Below are 17,175 nucleotides of genomic sequence, written 5' to 3'. Positions count from 1 at the left end.
CCGAGGAACAATATTTCAGAGAACCCCAAAATATATTCAGAAATAATATGTATAGAAATAACTGTTTAGAATTCAATCTCCATAGTAAAGCTAACATCTGGTCCATGCCCCGTAAGCATTTATGTGGCAGAACATCTTCTGGGCATTCTGGATATTCAACGACGGATTGTATCCTTCGTCATTCTTCTTGTAAGGTCTTCCCAAGCAAATTCTGGGAACGCTGATGTCGGCTGCGGACCCTTCGTCCCAGAACATACCAAAGGTGTTTAATGGGTGACATGTCCGGTGATTTGGCTGGCCAGGTTGTGACACCTTGCTGCCATTCTCATACCCAGAGTTCCATGCGGCCGGCAGCCAGCCAGCATAGTACCTCTGCCACAGGCCAGCGCCATGTGACGATTCGTCACATCTTTCACAGTCCATTCAAGATATTGAATATGCTTTTCATCCGTTTCATGTTTGACAAGTCTACACATTTTCATAAACAAACGTCAAAGAATGTTTACGGTTCATTAGAAAGTATCCTAATACGTGAAAATCTATTTGTTTTTGCGTCGTCATCCTTTGTTTACATTGGTTGTACGGCTCCAAGTGCTGTCATCGAAGCCCAACGGAGAGATTGTGATACGGCCACTTTGATGCATTTATATATATTGTCATGCAACTCACTGTTGCAGTTGTAGTAGCATATCTATATAATTATGCAAAACAATATGTTAAGCGTCCCCAAATACTTGCATTAGTCCTTTCTACACTGATTTCTTAAAAAGCGCGTTTGTTTACAAACAAGAGAAAAGTCCGTCACGTGATATGCAAATTAGCCTGTGGCAGTGGTGTTATGCTGAGTCTCCACTGCGACGGTGTGAGACCTTGCTGCCTCAGACCTACTGCAACACCAGCTCTGTGATGACGAACTTAAAGTTCTGACCTACGCGCTGGGCAAATGGGATGACCATTTAACGTGGTCATCACATCCGTCCTGGTGTCGTATGTGATGCCAGCCCAGACCAATATGCTGCTACCACATCGTGCTCTTGGACAGCTGCCGGACAGTACCTCTCTCCATGCCATCTCCAAACACGTTGTCTATCATCTGTAAAGCGTAAACAGAACCTGGATGCATCAGAAAACATGGTGTGTCTCCAATGCCGCTCTCCACGACCCCCAAACCGCAGTGACCACTGTTTTTTTAGGCGCCCGTGTGCCACGGTCAGACACATTTCTCTGAAAGGACGTCTAGATTTCAGACACGTTTCAAACTGTTGCGTATCGTTAACGTCACGGATCCCCACGGGGTAATCTATGTTAAAAAGAGCTCAGTTGAATGGAAATGATATCTCAACTTGTTTGCAAAGTCACAGTTTCACAAACACACACACACACACACACACACACACACACACATACACACCGCACACACCCCTGTACATTTACGGGACATTGTAATGTGATTTAGCTGCTTATTCGCAGCAAGGTAGATCATTTCATTGAATATACTACTCAACAGAAGTTAAGTGTCACCTGATTCTTTCATCAATATAGGGGGGCACGGGTGGCCCAGTCGTCTAAGGCGCCGCGATTCGCTGTGCAGAGTTGCGTCCCTTGGGCACGCCAGAAACCTATGATTGTGGGTTCGAATTCCGGTTCGCCCCGATTATGTTTCTAGGTTTGTCAGCACCATACCCGTGCTCGTGGGTTTCACCGAAGTGGTAAACGTCTTAGACCTGCATCACTTCGGGCTTTCCTCCCACATTAAGCTGACACGCCGTGATATAACTGGAATGATTAAAAGCGGCGTTAAACCCAACTCACTCACTCACTCATCAATATAGTTATTCTGACATGAAATGACAGTGAATTACAGCAACATAAAAGAATCGGGAGGTCCTTAACCTCTTTTGGGTAGTATACAAGTGAAATGACTTGTGACTATATGACTGAAGTCATCACGGTGCATACTTTGTTTACTTATTTGTACAGTAGGGAAACAAACAAGTAAACCTTACTCAAGAAGATATTCTGAATGTGTTGTCATCCTGAACACTGAAATAATAACAGACAGCGAATTCAAATTCATCTTTTAATATCAATATCAAAAAGGTAAAAAAGGTAATAAGCTCAAATAAATATATATAAATAAATCAACAACGGACATTGTACATAAAGCTCAACTCAACAAATATGTGTAAAATGGGGCATAAAAATGCAAAGTAAATAATGACTTCTGTGAAAGACCGGTAGGGGTGCATGACACAAATGGCAGCTTTTGATTTCTCTCGCGATCACATAAAATATCAATGTACCATCGCCTCTCAACATTTCATTCACAAGATGGCTACATCTTCAACTTTCTCCCTGGCCGTGTGTCCTCAGTTAAGGCCCGACACATCGGTAAGCCGTCCTGTACGAGTCCTTCACAACTAAGGCGTATTTTAACCTGAAAATACAAAATAATAATTAGTTCATATCCAAACGTACATGTCAAAGAAATGATATTTTTCAGTTTAATTCTGTTGTACCAGGCGACATATTGGTGCATCAACAGTAAAAACGCATGACTTGAAGAACAGATGTAAGGAAAGGTAACTCTTTTTTGTTATGGTCAGGGGAGACAACTCTTACCTAGTTTTGACACACGTTTTATTCAGTTTAATTCTGTTATACCAGGCGACATGTTGATGCATCAACAGTAAAAACGCATGACTTGAAGAACAGATGTAAGGAAAGGTAACTCTTTCTTGTTTTGGTCTGGGGAGACAACTCTTACCTAGTTTTGACACACGTTTTCCAGTGCCAGGGGCCACACTTGGCGACATACTCTTCCCGCACGACACGACGGTAGCTCCGTGTGTGTGGTACGGAGTGCTTCTCGTATTTGCATATTCTACAAATAGAAAAGTGGTGTCGTTCTGTAAGAAAGCGAAGGATAGATGAGAATAGGTTCAGCAGAGCAAGCAATAAGCAAAGACATACACAAGCAAGAATGGCAGAAAGCAGTTTAGAAAGTAACGTCTTGAAAAATGTAGAGTAAAAGCAGAGTTGATGAAGCGGACATAAAATCACACTTTACTCTCTTAACAGATGGGACATCAGCGAGTCGCATTTTGTAGCAATGTGAAGAATCGAACTCAGATCTTCGGTGTGATAAGTGCGCTTTTTAAGTGCTTACACCAATACCCCTAATGTTCACGATTACATTGTGTGAATAAAGATATGTATTTTATGTGATTTGGGATGTAAACTTACCTAGTTTCACAGCGGCGGCCTTTGAAACCGGGAGGGCATTTACACTTGTTGTTTTTCCTGCACCGTCCTCCATTAAGACAGGCACTGCGACAACGTGCTGGAGAAAGAACAAAATCACGTTAAAATTGTCGTAAATATCATATTTTTGTAATAACACTTAAATATTTGACACTTTACAGTAAGTTTAGTTGATTTAATGTCAGGCAGCTGTATATGAAGACCCATGCTTACCTCTCTGACATCTTCGACCTGAGAACCCAGCTGGGCATGCGCAACGATTAGGACCAGTACAAGTTCCGCCATTTTTGCATTTCTTGAAGCATTGAACTAGAACGAAAAAGGATTCAAATAAATAAAATATTATATAATAATCATAACAATTAGTATAATAAAATAATAAAAGGAAATTTACAAGTCAGTTACGATAACAGAACTGTGATTACTTTAATCGAAGTGAGTAGTGGTTTTACGCCTTTTAATATTGTTCCAATCACGCCATCACACCAATCACACCATCGCTGTCGACACCAAGAATGGGCTCCTCGTATTTACATTTCAATATTAAGAAACTAAGGGTAGATATGTATTGTACTTACATAGTTGACACCGGTTGCCATAGTAACCTCCTCTACATCCGCACACATTGGGGGCGATGCATTTGCCGCTGTTTTGACACCTTGGTCGGCATTTAGCTGTAAAAGAAGATTGAAAATATTTATTTAAGAACATAAAGTGTAATTAGAGAAAGATGTCGAAGTTCTTGTTTAAGAACGTGGAGTTATTCTGAAGAAACATTACGTGACCGTCTTTGACAAAACAACGTACCTTTCTGACAGTAGCGCCCTCTGTATCCACTCGGGCAGGAACAGCGGTTGGCAGCAACACACTTTCCGCCATTAAAACATCCACGCTTGCAGGTAGCTAGAATAAAGAAAACAGTTTAGTTTGATATGTTTTAGTTTTGCAACAATACGATGCGTTACAAAGATTTTAACTTGTAATTGTTCTTTATTGAAGTTAGCAGCAACTTATTGATATTAACTTACCAACTGAACAGTCTTTCCCCGTGTAGCCTTTCTTACAACGGCAGACATTATGCCGCACGCATTTCCCTCCATTGTGGCACTGCATAGGACAATAGGCTGAAACAAGGGACATAACTCTTATTATAGTGAACAGACAAAAATATATTTTCGTGTCGTTTTACGTTACGGACAAGAGCAAATTTGCTTGTGTGTATATACAGATATTATTAAGTCTTGTGAGTTGACGAGTTTCTTCTGATTCGGTATTTTTATAAAGAATCGGTACTTACGTTTGCACGTCGGCTGCAGGTAGCCGTATGGGCATGCGCACTTCCCCGGGGCAACGCAACGTCCGCCATTGGAGCATCCCTGTTCGCATTTGGCTGTGAAATATAACAAGGGTTACTTTTATTTGGCTTAGAAAAAAAGGTGCTGCTCTAGGAAATGAATGTTCTGTCTCGAATTTTAAGGAATTGAAAATGCAGTTTTGATTGGTAAGATAACCATTTTATGAAGTTTCGTTGTTCGAGTAAGTATACTTACGCATTTCACAGTTAGCACCAGTGTAACCATCTGGGCATGCGCACATGTTTGGGCCGACACAGATTCCGTTGTTTTCACAGCCTAAAGGGCAGGATGCTGAAATAAGAGAAGAAACAGCTTTAGTAATCATTTCTTCCAACATACGGATAATTAATACATATGTAAACACGTACGTTAATTATTTTTTCGATAGGCTGTACATGTTTATGTCATGGAGTAAATAACAAGTTCATTGTTCCTTTTAGTAATTTGATTAATATATTTAGAAAATATGTATGTATGTATGTATATCTCTCTTATTCTCCCTTTAAATTGCACTGTACTACAACTTACGAGTTTCGCATCTCTTGCCATCATATCCCATCGGACAGTCACACGTTCCATTGGCGTTACACTCTCCGCCATTTAAACAAGGAGTCTGACACTCCACTGAAAGAAAAAAAGGACTAGATTAATACAATTGTATACTGATTTCCATGCGCTGAATTATATGTTGCGTTGTGTTTTATTAAGTGACTTTTTATAACCGTGTCACCTTGACACTCCTGCAGGTAACACAGCCGTGTCTGCGTGTGAGGAGAGTCTTTGGCCACACATCGGTCCACAGCCACAATGTTGTTCCGGCAGAAAAGAGTCCTGGATTGTCGCCCTTGACCGCACGAGGCGCTGCAGTAGGACCACGAGGACCAATCAGAGCCATACACTGCAAGCCAAGAGGCCGTACAGTCAAACAGAGACAGAGCGAAACACAAAAACGACCACGTGTTTATACTCCATACTAACATCACTACCAAGAACTAGCAAAGAACTACCCATTAAACTGTAAGACTACATGTGACCAGACGCTTAATACACACAGTCATAACCACATGAGGCCTTACAGTCACTTGCTAACTCGATTAACAGACGGTTATAATACACTTTATCAATCAAGGGATGTTGGTGTATTTGACTTACCAGTGGGTTTCGTTGTTACATTGTTGAGGTCAGTCTGTGTGGGCTTACTGGTGACGGGTTTGTTGTCATCCTTTACAGGCATATCCTAAAGAAGATAAAAAAACATCAATGCCAATCAGTTGTCTAAGATTATTATTTAGGCGTCCTTAGACTATAATTGATAGTGACTTAAGCGGTATGTATTATTGTTATCAACCTGTGGATGTTAATGAGGTACCTACCGTGACGTCACTCTGCACGTGGCACTGGAGCTCAGCGAAACTTGGGTCTTCAGACAGAACAAGTTGTTCAATGCTACCCTGTAACAGAAAAGAATGGTTAATTTAAAGTAAAATATAAAGCTTATATTCTTTCATCATATATGATTACATTTGTGAAACATCATTGTTGATGTTGATATGTTATCCTAATCGTTTAAAGAATGCAATCCTTACCCTGAAAGGTTGGCCATTCCTGGCGAAATAAGGTCCAATGGCGATCATCAAGTTTTTTCCAAGACTTGAACTCTTCCTTCGGATAAGGGTCTTGCTCATGACGGTGTCGCAGTCGTAAAACAAGGTCACAATGTCGTCTTTGACGCTGAACGCCAGCTGGTGCCATTGCCCATCAGTCACAGCGACATCAAAATCAAGGGAGACAACCCTTCCATCATGATATTCCAAATACTCAAATTTAGCATTTGTGCCAAAATGGATTCCAATTCTCTGTCTTCCTCTGATATCGTTAACTGTGAGAAGGTAACCTTCGTAACCAGGATTTAGTTTAAAGGTCAAGGCCACACTGAAATCTCGTGGGAACGAGATTTCGTATAAAGATGCAACCGGGAAGAAAAGCTTGGCGTGAGGGGTGACTTCATATGCGTGTGTCCTGTTCGGGTTCTTATAGACGCCGAAAGGCATTTTCGGCATTCCTAGTTTGGTGACAAGGTCTGTAATTTCATTACACGTGTATGTATTGCACTTCCGCGTTTCAGTAGATGCACCAGTGCAGTCTGTTATGTTTTCTCTCGAGCATGTACGATGTCGCATCTGAACTCCACCATCACAGGGGGCGCTGCAACCGTTCCATTTGGACCACGTGTGCCAACCTAAAATGACGAAACATAATGATAAATTTATATTTAAATACGCAACAATAATTAACGATACAACTGTGTAGTGTCCAATTGATGAATGTAAGCAATAATCACCAGTTTTTCCTTCACAAATTATAATCCACCAAAGATATAAAAGAACACGCGGGTAAAACGTAGCTGCTATAGAAGCAGGTGAATTGACAACAATCCTCAGTCATAAATCTGTCTTTTAATAGAATCTTAATAGAAGTAGTTATTTTTTAGTCGTTTGTTATTACGCATCATGTGATTCGTCTTAGATCAAGGGATCGAGCTGTGTGACCTTCTTAAAGTTGTGTATCTCCGTGTTCCTATGATCCAGTCTCGCTCCCACAGCTGCCACACCCGACTGATGCCTATTGTAGGCGTGAATTCATCGTCAGCTTTATATGTGTCGGTGTAATTAAGTGTAAACTCTCTATAATCTGTACCGACTGAGGAACATTCGGCACATGAGATGGGGACACTATCGGGTCGGGTTTCCACTCAACAAGATTGGTGTCATTTTCCTTTTCAGTGGCATTTAATGTGGTATCGCTCGGTTCAAGCGTTAACCCTCATACCTTTGTAGCTTGGGTGATGTAAATTCATGAAGTTATTAAATAGTAATCACATTATATATCATAGTATTCAGTATACCGTTTGTAAATGACATATTTCATGGTTGGTGCATGTAATATTACACTTGGAGAATGTAAATTTTTGGGGGTTTTATTACGAGTTTCCCGTGATTTCTTTTAAACATATGACGCAGACTTATTGCAATATCAGCGAGGGTGAAATGGAAACTTGAAGGGTTAACATAGCCTATATTATAGTAACATTTATATCCACTGATAAATTCATCGTCAGCCTCCCGAATTTCATTTCATAATGGGATCCGCTTGTTCTTTCACTGTCGTCTACTTAGGTAGAAAAAGAGTCACAGCCGAGTGAAAGCTAGCCTCAGAGAGCCCTAGGCAAGGCTTTGAAACTTTGCTGCAGAGGATAGCACCACACAGAAATAATAAATGACGCGAAATTACGTGGAGCCGTTCTCAATGCCCAAACTCACGGTGGTCTAGTGGGCATGTTTTCATAATCGACCTAGCACTATGGACGATGATGTAAGGATAATTTACTGTGGTAGATGAGAGGGAGGGGTGCATGCTCGGCAACAAGTCCATCTTTGTTTTGTTTGCCACAATAATCTATGCCCTGACAATCTCTTTGAACGAAGCCTCGCGTCATGAAACGGGGTGGGCAAGAAACATCTTTTTATTCTCCAAATTCTGACAATTTGTTCTTAAAGAACGAATTACACTTTAGAGAAAAGTAAGGGATTTATCCTTACCATTATCACCACGAAAGAAATTCGTTTTTTAGAGACCTCAACAGATGCGCAAGCTTATTATGATCAATCAAAACATCATATTGTTTGGAGAATGCACAGTTTAAGACGTGACAGGATAAGGTTTCACATTTTACTGTCACAATTAAAAGATAAAATCGTAATAAATTGTTATTAACTGACAAAGTCTGGTAAAGATAGCATCAAAGTTCATGAGGTTCGTTCACAGCGCTTCAGCATATATAGACTGCAATACAATGTGTGGTCTGCTGATAGGACACTGAAGGGAATAGCGTACGGGTGGATGTGTACGAAACGTGTTGCTTTCAATCGGGTGGTTGGTCTACACGGATCATACAAAGCAAACCCAATAAATGCAGTGTCTTTCAAGGCAAATAATCAGCTATCAAATTTCTCTGTTTCGCTAAACCAACGCGTCTTTCTTGTAGAAAGCCAGAGCGCAGCGGGACGAGGCTGGACAAACCATGCCTTAACCAACGCTGTGTCCACAAGCCCACTACCCGCAGTCCTACCCGGCTGAAACTGTCTAGTCTAAGTTTGTTACTGCCGGTGTTTCGCTCAATAGGCTTTCAAGGAGGGTTTTATTATGTTATTTGTTTGTGGTCGGTGTATTGAGAGGATAAGGGGAACATTATTTGCTCTGGTGAAAGTCGTCCCTTCTCTCCACCCCTTGCTACAAGTAACAACATATCATTGCCGAACGTCAAGAGCTGGCTGTGCAACGTACACACGAACGCTAGCTAATTTAACGTTGAACATACAAATCGAACATGTTGTTGCTGAAACTATATATTCCGCTAGGAAGCATCTTCAAATGTGAAATTGAGTTAAAATGGTTGACTAGTTGACAGGCCAAATGGTCAGTTTCTGGAACTATTTCCTAAAAGTGAAATTACAACGCCGGTTTCTCTGTGTCGTTAAGTAGGTAATGGGCTCAATTTCCACTTCTTTTCCCTTTCGTTATTATTACAACAAAGTGTTCTATTGCAGATCGATATAATTTCCAATAATTAATGCCAATCACATTACATACAATGCGTGTTGAAAGGGTGCCATCAGTCGCATTGGGGGGTCCTTTTCGTTGGCACTTAACTTTGAAACAAATCATGGGCTCCCTAGCGCATATAGTTTATTCCAAACAGCTGATATCATTTTCTGCAATAATTTCAAAATGCATTCAAGCGGAAAACAGATCTGTCATGCATGAACGTTTTAATCCAATTTCTCTGGCAAGTTCGTGTCAACTCTACCCGAGCTTCGAGTTTAAAATTGAATTAGTTTGGAGGAAAATATCGTCACTCGTCAAATGTCGTAATCAAAAAACGGTGTAAAAATCTCCCACAGGGAACAAAATTAAACCTCGACTCCTGTGCGTGTGATTTCAACTGTTATTTCGGCTACAGATACAATAAAAACATACTCAACAAAGAAAACAAGGCTCTTGAAAAAAAACTATCAAGGATGGATCTTAAAGCTTTGTCTGTGGTTCTCCTGGATAGTAGTGTCCGCGGGCAGGCGTTTAAACATCGTGTATAATTTACAACCATATTAATGTCCTAGGTTATTGTAACTTAACTGTTTAATTCGTTGTAAATTCGAGAATTCTATGAACCTAGTTTTTTTAGGCCATGTTAGCCTGGCATCCTAAAGCAATCTACAATGGGCTGATCATACACTCTACATAATACCATGAAACATATCAAGCGCAGACAAAATATGCATGCATATGTAATTTCTGTCCCAGCTTTTCGGGTAAAATTTTAATCTAAGACGGCCCACACAATAACAGTCAGTCACTGCCACGCTCCAAAGATGATCTACTATAGAACCGTTCGCGTACACTCACGTTAGGAATTTCAGTAATAATGGACCCCAGCGGGAAGGGAACTTTAGAAACGAGAGGAATTGTTCTCGAACTAATTCCTGGGTTAGCCGCGAAGCCAGAAAAAGCCCCCGTCGGTTGACGTCCCTTCAAGGTCGGTTAAAGGTCATGGCGTCAACGGACCGCGCCCGTCTCGCGTTTGTACCTAGGCAATCGACAAAGCCCCAGAACAATAAGATATGTTTCATGACTAAATCTGGTTATGCTTTAAGTATTAGGGAATCGAGTAACTGTAAAGGACAACATAATGAAGCAATAACTGTCAGGTTTAGTACACGATCGTTTAAGGAACAAATAATATCTTATTTAGATTTGAACCCACCAACAACCTTCTAAAACAGACGAAATACCAATTGGAAAGCGTATAACTAAAATGTAGATATGTTTACATAAATAAACTTATAAAACAATACAAACTTAAATTTAACACGAAAATTGTTGTCATACGTTAGGTAACCAAGGTGATTAATAAACGCCGAAATATGACGTGTTAATGTATTTTACTCATTCTCTACCTTCTTATGTTTCCGCTCAGCTGAAACTCGATGTCAAGACCATGCTAGTTAACATACTCAAGGGTTTTTCTCACCAATCTAATCGCCACTTTAAATTTGTTTTGTGCTGTGCTGAGTACATTACAAACACAACGTGGGTATGTTAACGAGTCCTCCACATGTGACTTGCCATAGGAGCAAGTGAGAAGGACGAGTTAATCTCCGCTTTAAACGACATGTGATAAACTACAAGATCAAGTACACCTGAGAGTAAACGAGTAGCACAGTTTCACTTCATGTTGTTATCAATGACAAGTGAGCTTGTTATCAATGACAAGTAACCTTGTTATCAGTGACAAACGGGACGAAAGAAATCACAGTCGTGACAGTTTATCATTCATTTAAATACGTTTGAGTTGAATACGCTTTTATTTTTTTATTCAGTTATGTAATTATAATAAACATGAATATACTGTTTTAAAAAGTTGTCATATGTTCAATAAATCTTTTAATTATTACTAAATTAAAAAATAACCAGATAGAGTTGAGCAATATCAATTAGAAATAATGTGTGTGAGTTTATACTAAACGTTGAATGGCTCTAAGTCGACGGGGTAGGGCAGCCATGGTAGAAGGCAGATCAGGGCGACATATCGTTAATAATTGTTTCTAACAGTCTGTTTTATTTCCCATTGGAGTGAAAATCCCCCGCAATTATTTCCCAGGCGTTAGTTGTTTGATCCATGTCTCCTAAACTCGGCATTTGACCACTGGTCGCCGGAATGTCCGTGGTGAAATTGACCATAAGGTAACCCTCGATGTAAGGCACTGACTGAGGACTCAGTGTCCTGTATAATTACTTCTATCACACACGCTTCACTATAACGAACAGGTGCCTTGTGAAAATAGAAGCTAGGGTGTAGGCGGACATTTTGTTAATTTTCTTCGATTTTTCTACACGAGCCAGAGCTATGTATAACCCGAGTCTTATCCATTTACATTCAAAGTCTATTAAACTTTTTTTTCCAGCAATAAAAGAACAACATATCACGACGCTTACCGACTTCAGTCGCCCCGCCGGCCATAAAGCACATAGTGTCGGTGTTAAATTCACACCGCCGAGGTTTTTATCAGAAGGAGAGTTTGTTTTTGATTAATGGCAAGGTAGGCATACGACCTAAGACTTTAAATCAACGTTATAAGTACTTAGCAAGTCCATAGCCATCTCGAATTGTTTAAAAAGTATTTAGGTATTCAGCATTTGTGACATTAATCTTCAAGCGAGGCGGATAAAGTTCCGACGTTGTCCATATGAACACCTATTACGTGAAGTCGGTCGGGCTCCTTTAGATGCGGGCTAAGTAATAATATTGTGATTTTAAATATCACTTATAACCACCAAAATGAAATTAATTTTAAAAAGAATTTCAATATATCGAACCTTTCACAAATTGTTTGGTGATGAGATAAATAAACGGGTAAAACAATGTTGATATTTGGTGGATTTATTAAATTAATTTAGGTACTTTTATGTTAGAATGAATTCTATGTATTCTGTCATTTTGTATTAAATCGTATCATGGCATGGTATCAATATTCTTGGCCAAACTGTAAACTAAAACGCTTGAGAAAAAGGCACGACGAGTATTAACCTTGAAGTGAACCAAAATTAATTTGATCTATTTAATACGACCATTACTATGTCCTAACACGCAGTCTGGATAATTGATATTTCTTGTGATCTCACTCCGCTGCTTTCAATGTCCTACAGACATGGAAATAAATTCAAACTGTTCGATTGCAGTCATAGAATTTCACAGCATATAAATTAATTGTGAAATACGTTTTAATCACCATTGGTAATAATTAATAAAAGATTTATTAAAGTAGTACATAATTCAAGAGTCTAAATCGGATTTTTAGAAAGTGAGTTTGATATATTTCCTGGTTCTATGAGAGAGATTTAATTTTAAAGTGTTCTTATCTCAGGTAAATCATGCTATTGAAATCTATCCCCCGTTAAACCACTTACCCGTGGGCAAGTGAGAAGAGGGTAAGAGAATGGTATAGAAAGCTACTATCGCTGGCAGGCTCGCTGACAGTGTTGATCTGTCGAGATAGATCACTATCGGCCGCCACAGGGGACGCGATATCTCTATTACGCTCTAGATCAAGATTAATAATATTGCGCTATTTCCACTTAATCGTCTCCCGTAGTTTCCTGCGGTTTACAATATAGTAAGATTTATGATCATGATTTTTTAAACGTGTATTAATTTGACATTTGTAACACTTAAAGTTATATATTGAATAATCCCTTCATTTATTGTTCTTTTCTTTAAAAAATACCCGTGTCGTCAAAACTGTGTCGCGATGTTAAAAATCAGATCATTACCTAGACAGTTGTTATTACAGTCATTTGACAAAAACGTTACCGTCGCCTTTAAGATTAAAGGATTACCTTAATCTTCTTGATTTGTAGTACTAAGTAATTAAATTACGCTCAGCGTGGTTGACATTTATAATTGCAATCCTTCTAAGTTAACATATTTAAATAAGAACAAATCTAATTTTAAATGTATTTGTTAAATAATATAATTTATGAACTTATTGATATTAGACAAATTATAAAAATGGATTCTTAAAGATATTTTTTAATATTGTGTTATAGATAAGAATAAATATTATGAAGGTTTTTACCTAAATAATCCAAGATTTGTTGTTCATTTGCAGAAGTAAACTCTGCTACAGCTCCAAAGATGTCGTCGTATTTGGCTGACAGGCGGCCGTTGTACATGGTGAGGAACATGATGTGGGTGTCTCCAGGAACGACGTCAGCGTAACACATTGACCTGTCTCCGAAGTTGCTGATGTTGTAAATCTTCCTGCTCCTCTCTACGGATGACACATCATCCACAAACTCGGCACCTTTGTACACTTCCAGTACCTGCACCTCAGCTGTGTAAGTTTCAGAATCGGATCTCACGTCTTTAAACGCTCGTACCACATTGGCAGAAACCACTATCTCCGCATAAGTTGCTCGTTCGTAAACAGTGAGCGGTGTCCATCCATTCAGCAACAAAATGCATGAATGTGACTTGTGTAAAAGGTGCATAAATATATAAAATAGCATCACACATCGGATCTCTTTGCAGCCGAACATGATGGTGGTGATGAGAATCTTTTGTCGAACACTAACTACTATTTCTAGTACTATCCACAAGGTTGTGCATATATCCGGCGAAGAAGGACGTTATAAGCAAGTAATGAATGAGAGGGGTATTTTACTGGTAGTTTGTACGTATCCGACTCCCTCAACCTCTCGTTACACTGTACTGACAAAACACCGAGTTAGTCCTCTTATATGAAATGTGGCTGTTCCGTTGTCCTCCCCCGATAATCTGAGTCGATTTTTGTAGGATCAGCCAAGCAAAACTCTGAAAACGCTATGTGCTTAGAAAAACACAGTCTGTCTCGAGACGGGACCCCAGACAGCTTGGTAATCCCCCTGACGTCATTATCATTAATTCAAGTACTGATTAAGACTTTAAATGAGCATGCGACAATTTTGTTTTATTCCACATCTAATTTGCATAATTTTCAACGTTTGTAAAGAATGTATGTACCAAATTCAGATTTCTTAAATAAATTATCTCCAAAACATTGTACAAAACTGTATAATATAATCTGTCAGTGTCCGATATACCCAACTTATCAATACTATATATAAATATATGATTTAATTCACATCTCTTAGGGGTGAAATATCAGGCTATGTTTATGGTTACAAAGTGAATTGAATCAGAGCGTCCCGGTGGCATCTTGCAAACCAAGCACCTATTTCCCTAAGTCTATTTATAGCTTTGCAATATATAAGACATATATAAGCGTGTTTCATTAAGTGACTCAGGAGTCTAAGATACGCATGAGAGCCACGGTTTTATTGATGCAATTTAGATAGGTTTGTTAGTTCATTGATACTTCTGCCTTGTACTCACGCAGGCAGATGCAGTGATCTGGGACGCTTGTGTGTCGTTATAATTGTGTATTCTCACCGTCACTACAAATGTTTAAAATATTTTTCTAGTCGAGCACGCTCAACCACCCTTTGAGCCGGGCTGTCATGTAAGACTTGAAACTTCGTTATGTTTTTAATTTTTATCGATGCTTTTTTAGATCTTAGGTTAATGTGTTTCAGGTGTAGACTATTCACCTTACGTAGATATTCACATTCGTTAGCAACTATTCACATTTGGTACCAGATATTCATAATCGTTTTTGCCACGTTATGCGTTCAAGAAGCGTGGCAAAAATGTAACGGATCAAGAAATATTTAGGGGATATTTTTTTAGTGAACACTAAGCAAACGATTTCATTAAAAAGTTACTTTTTTGTTCAGTAGATATAAAAATCCGATGATCAATAGAATATTATCCTGATTCACTAGCTTTACAACTCTCTATCAATGAAAATTCATTTTTACATTTATTTTATAAAAAAAATGTTTTATAACTTCCCCTCCTTACAAACAATCGTCCTAAATCCTATGAATTTATAGAAGGTTTAGATCATATAGTTTAACATTACAATGGCCCCGTCCTCAGCCATAATCAGTGTAAAGACCATAGCAATTTGACTTGGAGAGTTCCGAGGCAAAGTAGTACTTAAGGACAGTTTAGCCTGTAGGGTGTCGGGTGTCGAGATTGTGTCTGATAACCCCCTAGAAGGCCTCGGGACTGACAGGTTGTCGGGGTGGCGGGCCGTGTGCATTGATTGATAGCAAGTGACACCACTTTTCCGCTGCCGTGATTCTATTCGTCAAACTCTATCGTCTCTCTTCGGGGGTGGCGTTGGCTGAAACGAGCGGCAACCGGAATTCTTCCTGTGAATCCAAAATGTTATTTCAAGTTTGAAATACTTTCACCGTGTATTAACGGCGGACATCCGCAGTGTATTTATTTCCTGGTTGTTAAGACAACTGGGGTGTTATTTGTGAAGGTCTTTTTCTGAAAAGTAATTGGTAATCAAATCAAGGCCTAATGGTTGTAGCACCCTGCACAAAGGATACAAACGTCTGTTCGACATGTTTTAAGGCGTATTGCACACCATTATCAAGACCCAAGAACCAAGAACGCTCCATTCCACCTTTTTTCCTTCATTTAAATAAAGTACCAGACAAAGGGAAGTATGTAGCCATGTTTGATGGTGTCTACAAATGAAGCAAACAAGCAATGGCCATTCGATGGTGATTTATGGTAAACGGGTATCAGTTGTGTTTCGGACAATCAATCAATCAATCAGTTTATTTGGTAATAAGGCCTCAGGCCCACGTACATGTATATACAAATTAGTTTCACATCAAGAGCTGCATGAAATAATATTTACAGGTAAGAAGAACGAAGACAGATAGCATTTTTAACATAATTGGCTAAGTTCTCAAGGCGGTTTACATCAGAAGAGTTTAACATTCTAACCAGTGTGTCTTTACGATTATTAATAGTAATGAAGTCTAAATGTGGGAAATATTTTGAACGAATATCTTCATAAATAGGGCAAACAAGAATGAAATGAATTTCATTTTCAACTGCCCTTAACTTGCACAATGGACAAAACCGGAGTGTCTTATCGGTGCCATCCCTCCTTCCTGTATTATGCATAATTCCCAGTTCTCCAATACGTAAAAGGGTAAGCATACGTCGCTTTTCTTTTGATACTACATTTAATAGATACGGTTCAAGTGATAATGATGTCTTAAATAATGAATACAGTTCTAATTTCGAGCATCCAGACAATTCAGAATACCATGTTTGTGCATGACAGTCCTTAACCCTAAGTATAAACTCACTTATAAAATATTCAGGATCACCAGCACCTTGAAATTCCCACACATGTCCGAAGCCATGAGAATATAACATATTCTTAATAGCCGAAACCCATGTATTCCTACCAACGGCATCAAACCTAACTAACATATCGACAAGTTTGCAGTGATTTCAGCTTGTAACGTTTGATAACGTTTGGTCAAATCCAGTTTACAAGTGTACAATTGTGTAGCCCAGCACTTTAGCATATACTGCACCTGTCGTAACAATGTCCACCCAAAATTCAAAACAACTGCAAACGTTATGACATAATATCATTGTACGAATGTTTAAGTTCATTGCATATGTTTTCTCGCTGATACATATATGCAGATGGAACAGCTACATCTGGGAACCAAACTAAATGTTCATTAATCATCAGCAGCAGGGCCTGTCAAAAGACTGTGATGCTCACAATTTGGGTGAAAAACAGATATTCATTTTGAAAGTTATCCTTGCCCATATCCCACGACACCAGGACGTGTATACATGTTCTAGAACCTTTGCAGGTCAACGGGTCAGAACAAGATTGGTGTGTATGGTGTCCTAGGCGTTCCCGCCACTAGTCATTTATTGTTTTAAATCTGTATTTGAAATCAATCGCAGATCAAACCTATAAACTATCATGCACATTCATAACAAACGATAGCTCAGCTGCTTCTGTAACTCCCCACCCCACCCCCCCCACCCCCACCCCCCCCC

General features: G+C 39.3%; 1 protein-coding gene across 2 annotated transcripts; it reads right to left on the bottom strand.

The window, feature by feature from the left end:
- Positions 1 to 1,289: 1,289 nt before the first annotated feature.
- LOC139463388 (uncharacterized) lies at positions 1,290 to 13,966 on the bottom strand. 2 transcript variants are annotated; one of them, XR_011653044.1, is made up of 16 exons: positions 13,313 to 13,966; positions 6,206 to 6,858; positions 5,993 to 6,070; positions 5,772 to 5,856; positions 5,350 to 5,517; positions 5,148 to 5,243; positions 4,815 to 4,910; positions 4,562 to 4,654; positions 4,293 to 4,388; positions 4,072 to 4,167; positions 3,843 to 3,938; positions 3,478 to 3,573; positions 3,247 to 3,343; positions 2,768 to 2,884; positions 2,304 to 2,437; positions 1,290 to 1,300 (listed from the first exon to the last, which is right to left on the bottom strand). XR_011653044.1 is itself a non-coding variant. In XM_071244647.1 (15 exons), exons 1-15 carry the CDS (start codon positions 13,773 to 13,775, stop codon positions 2,374 to 2,376), a joined length of 2,394 nt encoding a protein of 797 aa, XP_071100748.1. In that variant the 5' UTR covers positions 13,776 to 13,966; the 3' UTR covers positions 2,124 to 2,373. The 2 variants fall into 2 exon arrangements, 1 of the variants encoding a protein (XP_071100748.1); XM_071244647.1 differs by lacking the exon at positions 1,290 to 1,300 and having other exon boundaries at positions 2,124 to 2,437.
- Positions 13,967 to 17,175: the final 3,209 nt, after the last annotated feature.

The sequence above is a fragment of the Haliotis cracherodii genome, unplaced genomic scaffold (assembly GCF_022045235.1).
Source record: "Haliotis cracherodii isolate W230 unplaced genomic scaffold, xgHalCrac1.p SCAF_16, whole genome shotgun sequence".
Taxonomy (NCBI): Eukaryota; Metazoa; Mollusca; class Gastropoda; order Lepetellida; family Haliotidae; genus Haliotis; species Haliotis cracherodii.
This window is presented reverse-complemented; position numbering and strand designations above follow the sequence as displayed.